This window comes from Erpetoichthys calabaricus, chromosome 16 (assembly GCF_900747795.2).
Source record: "Erpetoichthys calabaricus chromosome 16, fErpCal1.3, whole genome shotgun sequence".
In the NCBI taxonomy this organism is placed as follows: domain Eukaryota; kingdom Metazoa; phylum Chordata; class Cladistia; order Polypteriformes; family Polypteridae; genus Erpetoichthys; species Erpetoichthys calabaricus.
Window position 1 is genome coordinate 496,766 of NC_041409.2, and position 13,649 is coordinate 510,414.

At 39.2% G+C, this 13,649-nt stretch overlaps 1 protein-coding gene across 1 annotated transcript in view; it reads left to right on the forward strand.

Annotated features, from left to right (window-relative positions):
- Positions 1–315: 315 nt before the first annotated feature.
- LOC114666766 (eukaryotic translation initiation factor 2 subunit 1) overlaps positions 316–13,649 on the forward strand; it is a 38,693-nt gene continuing 25,359 nt past the window's right edge. Inside the window, exons 1-2 of the mRNA XM_028821750.2 lie at positions 316–498; positions 7,097–7,338. Of these exons, the coding sequence (XP_028677583.1) occupies positions 7,098–7,338 (241 nt within the window). The 5' untranslated portion in view covers positions 316–498; position 7,097. The remainder of the gene's footprint in view (positions 499–7,096; positions 7,339–13,649) is intronic.

A 13,649-nucleotide genomic window follows, 5' to 3' on the forward strand; every position in this document is an offset into this window, starting at 1 on the left:
TTACGACTTTGACATTTTTGTCCCTTCGCACAGATTTGATGAGTATTGTAATCGGCCTGTTATCACTTATAGTCTAAAGCTGCAGAGGATTTGGCCATAAAGGTTATACTGTGTACAAATGCCGTAAAACATCAAGTCTGTTTCTGCTGTACCTTGAGATTTCAACTCGCTGCCTTTTAGGACTGTCGCCCCAATACAGTATTATTAGGACATATTTTCAGTCGAACCTCCGACCGATAGGGGCCGCCAACAAGCAACACGCCTGGAGCTGGGCGTCATCACTAAGCGCGAATAGGCTTGGGTTCTTTCCGTTTCCGGGGTGGAGCTGCCGGTTGCTTTCCATGCTGATGAAACTGCCTTTGCTATTCTGTGCTCGGGCGCTGACATCGTGAAAAAACGGCCAGACGGACTTTCTGGAACACGGCGCCTTTTTCCATTTTAAAAATTCTACTACGAGATTGTAAATTTTCCTCTACTGGATTGGCGTTTAGACTAAAGGTAAAAGTTCCTGGTAAACGTTGGGTGCATGAATCGCGAGTTACTTTCTTGGTCATGCTTTGCGGGGAAGAGCTGCGTGGAGTCGCCAGGGGAAGATACCGGACTACTCGACTTAGTACAGCTTGCGGAATTTTCACGAAAACTGTTGGGTGCACGTTCTGCGAGAAACTCACGAGCGGATAAGTGGGATTGTGCTGACAGCCGTGGCCTCTCGAGCATCCGCCGGCGGCGGCGTGCAGCTGACCACGGGGGGCTCTTTATCACACGCCTCGGTCTGGGTTGCTTTGCACGTACGCTTTAAGAGACATTGCGAACTCTAAAATTGATTGAAACCATTTCAGGATAAAGCCGAGGTTGCAAATTCAAGACGGTAAAAGAAGTTATGGAAATCAATACTTGCAGCACATGTTTTTCTTAACAAAATAGGACTAACGAAAATTTGAAGTGAATATTCCAGTTGTTAGTGTCGTTTCAGGGTGTGCTGGACTGGCAATTGACGTATGATGCCTGTTACAAGCTGTCATTAACTAGACTAGTTTATTGAGCGCCCTAAAAGTATTCATAAAGAGGTAACACGTAATTGGGAGATGAGTTTTAGTTCTAATTGAAATTCCATACTAGTTCATGTAATATTTTGAACTTCGAACTGCAGTCAGATGAATATCATAGTGTGCAGCTGTTTTCATGCATTGGGCAATGCAACACACAACCATCTGTTATCTGAAAGTGCTGATGTACCGTGGAAGATACTTAGTGCAAACTCGTGCCTACAGGTAAAAGGGGTAGACTGAATGAAACAGACAAGGACGTTTGCCTTTTTAATCATTTAGTCAACAAAATTATCAGTAGACATAATGGTGTACTGGGGTAAAAGTAAGCCGGCTCTTGGCCCCTTTAGCTTTATGTTGCGAGTGTAATAGCCCACCAGTCTCTGACATTGACTCCGTGAAAATTTTGATAACTCTTCCACGTAAAATTCCTTCAGTTTGAAGAGTGTTTTGCGCTTCCTTGCATGTTCTACCTGTTTAAAGTCCTCCACAACATTTCAATGGGAGTCAAATCATGGCTTTGCCTAGGCCAGTACATAACCATTAATTTCTTTGTTTTGAGCCATTCCTTGGTGGATTTACTAATGTGCTTCAGATCAGTATCGCATTGAAAGGCCTTCTTCTGGTTTATTATCAACTTTTGGATAGATGGCCTCACATTCTGCTCAAGCACACTTTGATATGGTGCAGAATTCACAGTTGACTCTTAAGACTGCAATCTGCCCATGTCCTGAGGCAACAAACCAACCCAAAATCAGTATCTATCCACCACTAGGCTTCACAGTTGGTATGAAGTTCTTCTTCTTAAATGCTGTGTTTTGTTTCCGCAAACATGTGTACTGTTACTGTGATTCATCTGTTTAGGGCATGTTGTTCCAGAAGGTTTGGTATTTGTTTAAATGTTCAATGGCAAACTGTTGTCTTGCTCTGATGTTATTTTTGGACAGCAAGGGCTTTTTCCTTTCATACCTCAAATGCAGGTCATATTTGTGTAATCACTTTGTGATTGTAGATGTATGCACTTTGACCCAACCTTTGTTATGAGTTACCTACATATCCAAAGTAAACATTTAGGGTTCTCTGAGACTTTTATTGTCAGACAGTCGGCTCTTGGACTGAATTTGCTGGGCCAGCCAGTCCTGGACAAATAAACAGTTCTCTGAAATTTGTCAGTGATTTTTCTTTACAGTGGAATGAATGAATGATTCGAGAAAAAAAAGGGGAACTTTTTATAATCCCAGATTACTGGGCATCCACAGGCTTTTTTCTGAAGTCCTTAGAGAGCTCCTTTGATCTTGACATAATGACACCACACATATCAATAGCAATGAGAACACCAGACCCGCAGTATCCGCACTTTAAATTGGACAAAGTCCACCTGCAGACTCCACAAGGCAGTTCTAATCATTGGTACCTCATCTGGAACACTTGGTTCTACTTTGATGGATTTGAAGTAGTATTAAATGGAGGGGTCGGTTTTCTTTTTCCAGGTGGCAGATCTGCATTGATGGTCATTTATGTCAATTTTAGGTGTAATGTGTTCAAATAGTTCACCTTTATCTGTAGGTGCTGATTGCATGAAGATCTACTGTTTGCTTGTTCAAGTATGTTGAAAGCGTCAACAGTTTCCATGTTGCATATTTAGTTTTTCACATGCCTGCAGCTGCAGGGAGGTGTGGACTGTAAGATGCTAGTACAGCGCACATGGCACTTCTCACATGCACATTTGTTCATCTTGGGCTCGTTGAGATTTCTTAGAAACCCAAAAGATGAGTTTTTTTGACCAGGAGCAGAGCCCAAATATCTGTATCAAATGTCACTACCTAAGGTGATTGACAAGTATAATATATGTTTGTGTACTTTAAAGCACAATTGCAGAACAGGTGGGTTGCAAATATCTACAATAGTACTTTTAAGTCAATGCCAAATCCTCCAAACAGACGCCCCAGGTGGAGCAGAAGTGCTGCCATTTCTTCTTCTGTCAGTTTGTATTTTGTGCCACATTTTACATTTGGTATGGTTACAGTGCCTTTTACAAAGAAGTAAAGAAAAATACTATGTTAGATTAGAATTAGTTGAGTAGCAAGAAAATGAACATTTAAAAAAAAAAAAAAACTGGTAGTAAAGAGGGGGCATTAAAAATCACTTGGAGGTTTTAGGCATCATGTCAGAATAATTTTTCACCTGTGTACTGTGATGTTCTTCCATGTTGTAAAGGCGTTTACTAGAGGTTAATTAGTGTCTATAAAGACCATGTCAGATTTGACGACTTTTTAGCAATACTTGGTTGTCTTCATTTATATAATCTTAGTGAGTCAGAGGCAGTACGCAGCACGCTTTTGTGAAGTCAGTTGCATGTGACATACCCAACGACTCCCTCCAACTAGTCTGCATCTTGCCCTTCAAACGGGTTTGATTTTGTAGGGTTGGGCTCTGTGTGCAGGAGAGCTGAGAAACAAATGAGTACAGTGCAATGCATACAATGCCATAATGAGGAATAAAGGATGCTGGTATTTTGGACCTTACAGACAGCACAGAAGTTTGTCTGCCTCATGAGTCGAGTTTTATGTACAATCACAGAGTGGGATATGGGGGAGGAGACTGAAGCTGATCTTGTGATTCCTGTTAACCCTTTGTATGCTTTGGCTCTGTCAGATAGTATGTTGTTATTGGCTGTGAGAAAAACTGTCAATCATGACTGTTCTGAGAGGATGACAGGCAATTGGCTAATTTGACATGGTTCATTGAAAAGTTCAGAAACTGCAGTTGGTAAGTCTGCAATACCCAGTGACCAGAAGTCATGTAATGTGGCATCAGTTTAAGTGGTGGCCGTGTGCTGTTTTCCTTCCTTTCCTTCGTGGTTTGTTCCCAAATTCTGCCGAAATTGATTTGAGGTCTTTGCTAACTAGTAACAAATAACAGACTCACAATATAAATGGTAATTTTTATCTTGGGTTAGAAATTTGAAGAGAATGTTTTTTGTAACTGTCTGTTTTTGATGTTTGATCAGTTTTTCATTGTTTTGTTTATTTCTCTTTTTAGTCACTGCTCATCTGTTTTGTCTTATAAAGATAATAATAGACAATATAGTGCAGTGCAAGAATTAGCCGGAATCAAATCCAAGAAATTACATGCAACAAAGACAGCACAAATGATTGCACCACTCTTATTATTCTTTTTATGTTTTGTATTCCGGTGTCCCTCCCAGATCCCAAAGGCTTGCAGGTTGGAGCGACCAAAGGCTCAGAATTGGCCTGAAGTGTGAGAGCTGGCATTGTGATGGACTGGTATCTCCATCTTATGCTACCAGTCTAGTCACTAGCTCACCCACATAAACTGTATATGGTTCATAGAAAACTAAAATGTTTAGGTAATAATAGGAAAGTGTTGAGACAGTGGCTCTGTATCTAGCAACCTGTTACAAGTTAAAAAGCACTTGTAGGCCTTTTATCAGACTAATTGTGCTTGGCTCAATGATGTAATAACATGCGGAGGAATATTTCTGGCAAAATTAAATAAATACACAAATAAAAGTACTAAAATGTGACAGTAAATAAAGAAAAAGATAATTAAATGTGTGTGTGTGTCACAAAATATTTTTTGTTGCTTATTTATGTATGTATGTATTCATTCCATTTTGTCCATAATATTCCACCAAATGCAACACAAAGTACGGCTCTGTCAAAGCTGAAAGGCCAGGCTGTGGCGAGTGCTGTGTTTTAATTGGATAATCATTGGTGCACCGGACTTAAACCTTGGGCTGTCAAATGGCACATTTACAGGAGACACTTCAGGTGCAGGCTTCTAATGATGAATTTAGAGATTAAAGAATTAAAGTAGTCACTTGGCACAAAAATTCTGGGCAGCTTTTTCTTGCACTCGTAGTTGACGTGTGCAGTCACAGCTATCGGCTCGCTTGGGGGCTACAGGATTCCCAGGTCAAGCAAAGCTCACACATCCACTCAGCAAATGATTCACCAATCAAAAACAGCACTTTCCAGAGCTTGGCCTCTCACTTTTGAGGAGTGAAATGTGACACTTTTAAATTAAACCATATTTCATGTTGCATTTGGAGGAAAATTATGGACAAAATTAAATAAATAAACAGGAACAAACGTATTCCATGACAAATTTGCACTCACATTTCATGCTGTATTTCTTTATTGTTGCTTTTAAAGTACTTTTATTCTGTATTTATTTGTTGATTTTATTTTGTCAAAAATAATTCTTCCATAATAGCAAGCACATGGCCAAGTAATAGCTAGCAGCCAATTTTCCAAATAAATTTGGTTCTTTAGAATAGGCGGGATTCACATATAAGCAGTTCTACAATTTCTGTACCATTCACCCATTTTTAATGTACAATAAGTATAGTCGATTTAATGCAGAAAATCTAGACTAAAAGCCTGTATCCCTTGTTTCATGTCAGTACCATTATGTTTGGTTAGAAACCTAACAACCATTTGCAGTATTTGTGAATTATATGTGAATTTCCCCTTGGGATTAATAAAGTTATCTATCTATCTATCTATCTATCTATCTATCTATCTATCTATCTATCTATCTATCTATCTATCTATCTATCTATCTATCTATCTATCTATCTATCTATCTATCTATCTATCTATCTATCTATCTAGTGTACTGCACTGTATTTTTGGCTACATTTTCAAATCTCATTTGTGCTCTGATGCGGAGCTGTGAGCAGTTCACATGCTGTGCATATCATATAGCAGTAGTAGCTGATTACCCAGTGGCTTCGCTCACTGAGTGCAAGGGAAAAAAATATAATGTAGTCTATAAGTTATTAAACAGTAAAACATTAACATTTTAAGAAGTAAAGATACATTGAGCACTACTGGAGTGGTTTCGGGTAAACTACATTTTAAAGGCAGCATAACACAACAGGTAAGTAGTACTAACAGCAGCTAAAATGTATTTGGATCATCTCTTGGTAGAAGATCCCTTTTGAAAGGCACTATACGACCGCTGTGGTATAGAAATGACATTTTCTATGTGATTGTCCAAATTTCTGCCTGACAACCTTGCACCACGTGCCTGTGATTTAAGAGAAAAATAATTCTGATAAATGTGGATGCTGTCCTTCCAGCGCTGTAGTCCAGAGAGGAGGGCTGGGAGAGGGCGACGCGGGGTGCACTTCTATGGGATAGATTGGCGTGTTTGTGTTTACTTCTTTTCAATATCACTAAAATAATGCTCACACAAATAAAAATTCGTAAAGACGATATAAAAATGGCATCCACAAACGAAGTGATTAGTTCCTGTATTATAATATGTTCTGTGGTCATATGTAATTTCCATATCGCGTGGTCATACGTAATTTCCGTTTCATACGTAATTTCCATATCGCGTGGTCATATGTAATTTCCGTTTCAAACGCGAAAAGAATTTTATATATATATAGATCTCTATATAAAATAAGTTAGTTGAAGGTCCTGCTCATTTCCTGTGATGCTCTAGTCAAGTACTGTCAGAGGTGACTGTTAGAATCACAAGTCTTACTTAGATCTCATAAAGTATCTATAGTCAAACTGAAGCTTAAATACTTTAGTCATACTATTAGGAGAATAAGGTGAGAAAGGCAAAATGGACAGGAAGGAGGAAACAATAGTGGATATACAATATCATGGAAGATACTGAAAAGCAATTCCAAACATTGAATATCTAGAAGTTAATGTCAATTGAACATTGGAAGGAAGTGCTTTTGCTCAGGGTGGTTAATGAGTAGCACCTTAATGGTCATTGAATAAGGTCAAGGTGAGCACTGCATTATTTATTGTCCAGTTCCAAAAAGCTTGTCAAGATTATATTGAAGAGGAGAATCGCTGCACCAGATACTGAAGCTTGACTTTTTTAGTTGAAGAGTCAGGGATTCCCACAAACGCATTTTGCATTTGAAGGGGCATAATTAGTTTAATTTTAAATGATGTGACTTTCACTTTTGGGAATAATTACAGTCTTGTAAGTTCCATTTTTAGAAAAATATTGAATAACTCACTATAACTTTTTCTGTTTTGTTCTCTTTTCAGCATGCCAGCCCTAAGTTGTAGGTTTTACCAACATAAATTTCCAGAAGTGGATGATGTGGTAATGGTGAATGTGCGCTCCATAGCAGAAATGGGAGCCTATGTCAGCCTGCTGGAGTATAACAACATTGAAGGCATGATTCTTCTCAGTGAGCTCTCCAGAAGACGTATTCGCTCCATTAACAAGCTTATCCGCATTGGACGAAATGAGTGCGTTGTTGTTATCAGAGTAGATAAAGAAAAAGGTATGTAGTTCTCTTTAGGATAACTGGATAAGAGAAAAAGAAGCATTTTATTGTTTACTTGTCTTTGTGAAATAACTTATTCTTAACAATTTCTCTAGCCACAAAGCCGGGGACCCAAACTTGCAAATTCCTTATACTTTGGTGAGGCTTTGTTAACACTAGAATTACCAGAGCCAACGAAAAAACTCGTAAATTCGGCCCACGTTAAATCCCTTTGCACCTCTCCGTCAGCGTCTTTTGTCTTCTGAATGTGTCAATAAGCCCAAGCAGCAAGCAACCTGCTATACCATCCCCCCCCACCACCTCAGAACGGGCAAGAAGTTCTCCCAGTTCCTGCCTTGATTGATTATCTGGGAGTGAGCTACCCAGAATTGTAAGAGGAAATAATGTGATGTGTTTTTTGTCTACAACAATCTGTGTAAACACATCATTAAAACAGAAACGTTTTTTATGGTTTAGTAATAAATAACAAAATGTAGACATGAACTGTATAATGTGTGAAGGCTGATGGCCAAATATCAAATAAACACTTTCACAGAAGGTGCAAGAATAATACGACCGTTTCTGTGGTGTAGCGGTAGAATCCGCAGATTTATAATCCAGAGGTTGTGAGTTCGAAATTGGCTCTCCGGCAAGTTTACCGTTTTGAGTAGTGAGCTACTGTTATTGTTAATATTATACAATAAAAACATACATTTGATTTGTGTCTGTAACAGCCGGTGTACATTTATAGGACTTGTAAAAGCGTTTTTTTTTTTTTTTTTTTTTTCACTTTTATTCTCTGTCATGATACAACACCCCCACCCCCCACAGATTTGACGCGGTTATCTTTTTATCTGAAACTGGGAATAACTGTAGATGTGAGTGGTGTTTTGAGACAATAGAACTGGAAATTCTCTGATCTGGAGGGATAACAGCTGACACAAATGCTGGTGAATCTGCCTTCTTCGTATCTCACCGACACTTTAATTTTTTGTATTCAGTTTTATTGAGTGTTCCTACTCATGCTGAATTAGTATGCACCTTATGGTCCATGATGTCAAAGTCGCACTGACAAAAAACAGAGACATAGGTATATATGATATTTGGAATAACTCATTTTATGACCCATATGGTGCATTTCGGAAAATGTATGGACCTGGACCAAGCATATGACAGGGTGCCTCAAGAGAAACTGTGGTATTGTATGAGGAAGTCGGGAGTGGCAGAGAAGTACATAAGAGTTGTACAGGATATGTACAAGGGAAGTGTGACAGTGGTGAGGTCTGCGGTAGGAGTGACGGATGCATTCAAGTTGGAGGTGGGATTACATCAGGGATCGGCTCTGAGCCCTTTCTTATTTACAATGGTGATGGACAGGTTGACAGAGATTAGACAGGAGTCCCCGTGGACTATGATGTTTGCTGATGACATTGTGATCTGTAGCAAGAGTAGGGAGCAGGTTGAGGAGACCCTGGAGAGGTGGAGATATGCTCAAGAGAGGAGAGGAATGAAGGTCATTAGGAACAAGACATAATACATGTGTGTAAATGAGAGGGAGGTCAATGGAATGGTGAGGATACAGGGAGTAGAGTTGGTGAAGGTGGATGAGTTTAAATACTTGGAATCAACAGTACAGAGTAATGGGGATTGTGGAAGAGAGGTGAAAAAAGAGAGTGCAGGCAGGGTGGAATGGGTGGAGAATAGTGTCAGGAGTAATTTGTGACAGATGGGTATCAGCAAGAATGAAAGGGAAGGTCTACAGGACGGAAGTGAGACCAGCTATGTTATATGGGTTGGAGACGGTGGCACTGACTAGAAAGCAGGAGACAGAGCTGGAGGTAGCAGAGTTAAAGATGCTAAGATTTGCACTGGGTGTGATGAGGATGGACAGGATTAGAAATGAGTACATTAGAGGGTCAGCTCAAGTTGGATGGTTGGGAGACAGTCGGAGAGGCGAGATTGCATTGGTTTGGACATGTGCAGAGGAGAGATGCTGGGTATATTGGGAGAAGGATGCTAAGGATAGAGCTGCCAGGGAAGAGGAAAAGAGGAAGGCCTAAGCGAAGGTTTATGGATGTGGTGAGAGAGGACGTGCAGGTGATGTGTGTAACAGAGCAAGATGCAGAGGACAGAAAGATATGGAAGAAGATGATCTGTTGTGGCAACCCCTAATGGGAGGAGCCAAAAGAAGAAGAAGATAGTACATTTTTCAGAAAACATTATGGCACTGATGTAACATTATTCATTTTATTCATATTCATTCACATAACATGTTGCAGTTGTAATCAGTGACTGCATGTTTTTTTTTTTTTCTTCGATCTTGTGAGTGTCCACTTTTGGGTGCATGGGGGTGTTTCTTTTGTACTCCAGGACATACAGAGGAAAGAATAGTACAGAGAGGTCAGTTCAGCGCTAGATGCAATCATCAGATTCAAATGTTAACAGTTCCCACACACCCAAGGACAGTCCTTTCTACATTTACAACGTGTACCTGTTGCAATGCACACACTTATCTCTGTGCTGTGGTTACTATTACACTGAAGGAGCTCGGGAAGCGGCGGTCTTGGAACAGAAACTTGTCGATGTTGCATCCTCTTTTGCTTTATCCATCGCCTTTTCTTGTAAGAAGTGACGATGAAGCTCCTCTGCAAGGTGAGCCATGAACACTCTTCTTTTCTCAGTGGCCCCCGTTCATGCCTTCTACAGTACATGTGCGTTGATTGCCACCAAGTCAAGCTTGTTATAGCACACAGCAACTGGTCTCCTGCATGTTCCTGCCGCACTGAATAATCTCCCACCTTCTGGTGCACGATGTCAACGCAGCACCAGGCAAAAAAGAAACAGACAAATATATGTGACATTTTGAAGAAATTATTTTATGACCTGAATAGTACCAATCAGAAAACATCGTCGCCCTAATGCAATATTATTTGAAAACAAACAGCGTTAGATCAGCTGTAAATGTATGGCATTTCTAAAAGTTAGCTTTTTTTCAGTCTTATTCTCTTAGTCACGTTCACTCTCTCCCTCTACGAACACGTCGTAAATGTAGGAAGGACGGTCCTTGTGTGTATATGAACTGTTAACATTTGAATTTGATGATTGCATATAGCGCTGAACTGACCTCTCTGTACTATTCTTTCCTCTGCATGTTGTGGAGTACAAAAGAAACGCCACCATACACCAACATGTGGGGACTGGCAAGATTGGGGAAAGAAAAGAAAAAAAAAAAACATGCAGCCACTGATTACAATCGCAAGATGTTATGCGAATGAATATGAATAATGTTGCTTCAGTGCCACAATGTTTTCCGAAATGTACTATACAGGTCATACAATTAATAATTCCAAATATCATATATACCTATGTCTCTGTTTTTTGTCAGTGCGGCTTTGACATCATGGACCATAAGGTGCATACTAATTCAGCGTAAGCAAGAACACTCAATAAAACTGAATAAAAAAAATCAAGTGATAATGGCGTACGAAGAAGGCAGATTCACCAGTGTTTGTGTGTCAGCTTTTACCCATCCAGATCAGAGAATGTCCAGTTTCATTGCCTCAAAACACCACTCGCATCTACAGTTATTCCCAGTTTCAAATGTAAACCGGCTGTTACAGACACAAATCAAATGTATGTGTTTACTGTATAAGAATAACAATAAGAGCAGCTCAACACTGAAAATGGTAAATACAGGAGGCAGTCAGGATCAAATCCGTGGACTCTTAATTATAAATCAACAATTCTTACCGCTACGCCACGGAAGCTGTTATATCGTCCTTGACCCTTTTATGAAAGTGTTTATTTGATCTTTGAACTTCAGGCTTCGCACATTATATAGTTTATGCCTACATTTTGTCATTCATTACTAAAATATGAAAAACGTTTCTGTTTTAAAAATGTGTTTACACAGATTATTGTAGAAACAGAACACACGTGAAATGCACTTGTTCCAAATAACAATCTATTATTTTCACTCTAAAACTCCAGCACTTCACTCCCAGATAATCAAGGCATGAGCTGGTAGAACTTTGTGCACGTTCTGCGGCGATGGGGGGATGGAATAGTAGGCTGCTTGTCTTTATTGGCACATTTACAGAACAAAAGACGCTGATGGAGAGGTGGGCCGAGTTTTTTCGTAGGCTCTGGTAATTCTAGTGTTAACCTGAATAAGTATTACTAACCATTCATAAAATCTAAACAGCCTTGCACAGTGTCACTTGAATTCACCTGTGCTAACTTTGGCTTGCCTGTCTGTATTGTGCATGATATCCTTCATAAACCCCATGTAAGTACTTGTTAGGTTTTTCTGCAGTGCCATGTGTTTGGCCAGTTGAACATGGTCTGTCAGTAAAATGTACAACAGACCTAATGAGGTGGTGATGCTGAGTGCAGAGAGTGGCCTTTTGTCCCAGGAAGATGCTTATAACATCTAAAAGGCTGTTTTGTGCAGGAGAGATTTCTCTCTTGCTTAAAGTGTTAGGGACCTTTCTTTGGAATCCATATACTGCTGCTGCTGACCAGTGATTCATCACATAAATGTCGGTCTGGAAATTTTTTTAATAGAAAAAAGTACCAGCTCAAAACTAGACAAGTGATCTCACCAATCCACTTTTTTCGTATTTCTGTTATATGAAAATGGCTGTACCGTGCCACAAAGTACCCAAATGAAAGAGTACTTTCACTATTAGAAAAACATTTATATATTTTTTTAAGTTTCAAGTTAAAGCCCCCCACTAATGTAAAGCCAATGCTGCAAAACGGAGCATGGTCTTGGCTCTTGATTAATGATAGCAGTGATCACACTACATGATTTTGTACAGTATAATGGTAGACCTATTAATCAAAGAAAATGTTTAAGTATAGCAGACTATTAACACTTATGTAATCAAATATCACAGATCATCCCTGAGCCAGCGTACTTAACCTTTTATTTTGGATCACCTCCTTCAGGAATTGACTTTTTTTTTCTCATTATTAAATTAAGTACTAAACTCTTACTAGGTACAACTAAAAGTTGGATTTCTTAACTCGCATCCGTCCACCTAATTTTTAATTTGTGGATTGTAAACAATTAGTTTTCTCTGGTTGTGTGGCTTTATTTTTCATACATATACCTTTTTAATGAGGTATTTTTGATGTAAGAACAATAGTTTGTTTTAATGAAAGCTCAAAATTTTGATCCTTTTGAACTACAAAAATGATACAGCTGTATATGACTTCAGGTCAAAAATAAGAGTAAAATAACTCAGTGTGAAGGCTGGGCATTCTTCATGGCTATGAATGTATTTTGTTTTATAGGATCACCAGCTACGCTACTTATCTAAGATGGCTTCAAATCTAAGTAATCAATGTAGATCTCATCCTTTCTATTTGATGCATAGGTTGTCCATTTGATCTGGCATAATCATACGCGATTCCCTTTCTCTTGTGGTGTTTTCACCTCTCGGTGTCACTTGTCAAACTGACCACTCTTACAGTTGAAGCATTTTTCTGGGAAAATGCAGTGGTGTTCACTACTGCATTGGTCTGGTTTAGCGACTCCAGCCTAATCACATTGGAGTCTGGTTTCCCGATGTCCAATTCGATTTATGGTTATTTTCACTCACCCATTGCCCATCACACAATTATTGGTCATTAGCATTACAGCTATAAACCTTTTTCATGTGGCCCAAGCAGGTGTAAGAAAGTTCCTACAATTCTGCTGTTGCTGGCAGTTAACGTGAGACAACAGAATAGGCAGATAAGATCAATTATTTTTTTTTTTTTTGTTTGTTCTTTATTTCGTCTTATACGATTTCTCATATTAGAAATTTGTTAGATTTCGCATACCCCTTGGGGTCAGAGCGCAGGGTCAGCCATTGTACAGCGCCCCTGGAGCAGTTACAGGTTAAGGGTCTTGCTCAAGGGCCCAGCAGAGTAGGATCTCTTTTGGCAGTGACGGGGATTCGAACCGGCAACCTTCTGGATACCAGCGCAGATCCTTAGCCTCAGAGCCACCACTCCACCCCAATTTTGTTACTTATTTGGCATTTTTATTAAAATTTTTTTACCCTTTTATATGTTTAGTCTTTTTTTTTTTTTTTTTTAATTTTCCTAACCCTAGCTACCAGATAGACACAGAGGTGCACAGACACTTGTCATTTTTTTGTTGTCTTGCGTATTTTTGTCATTGTCAAGTTACTGTTAACTTTAAGAACAGTTCTGCTTCTACCTTCAGTCCAGTCCTGCTTTTTTTAAGGAAGGACAAAGATTACCAAACATTACAAACTCTGTCCAAAACAAAAGCTTTCCACTGTTAATTTATCTTAGTAAGACTAAAATGAAAT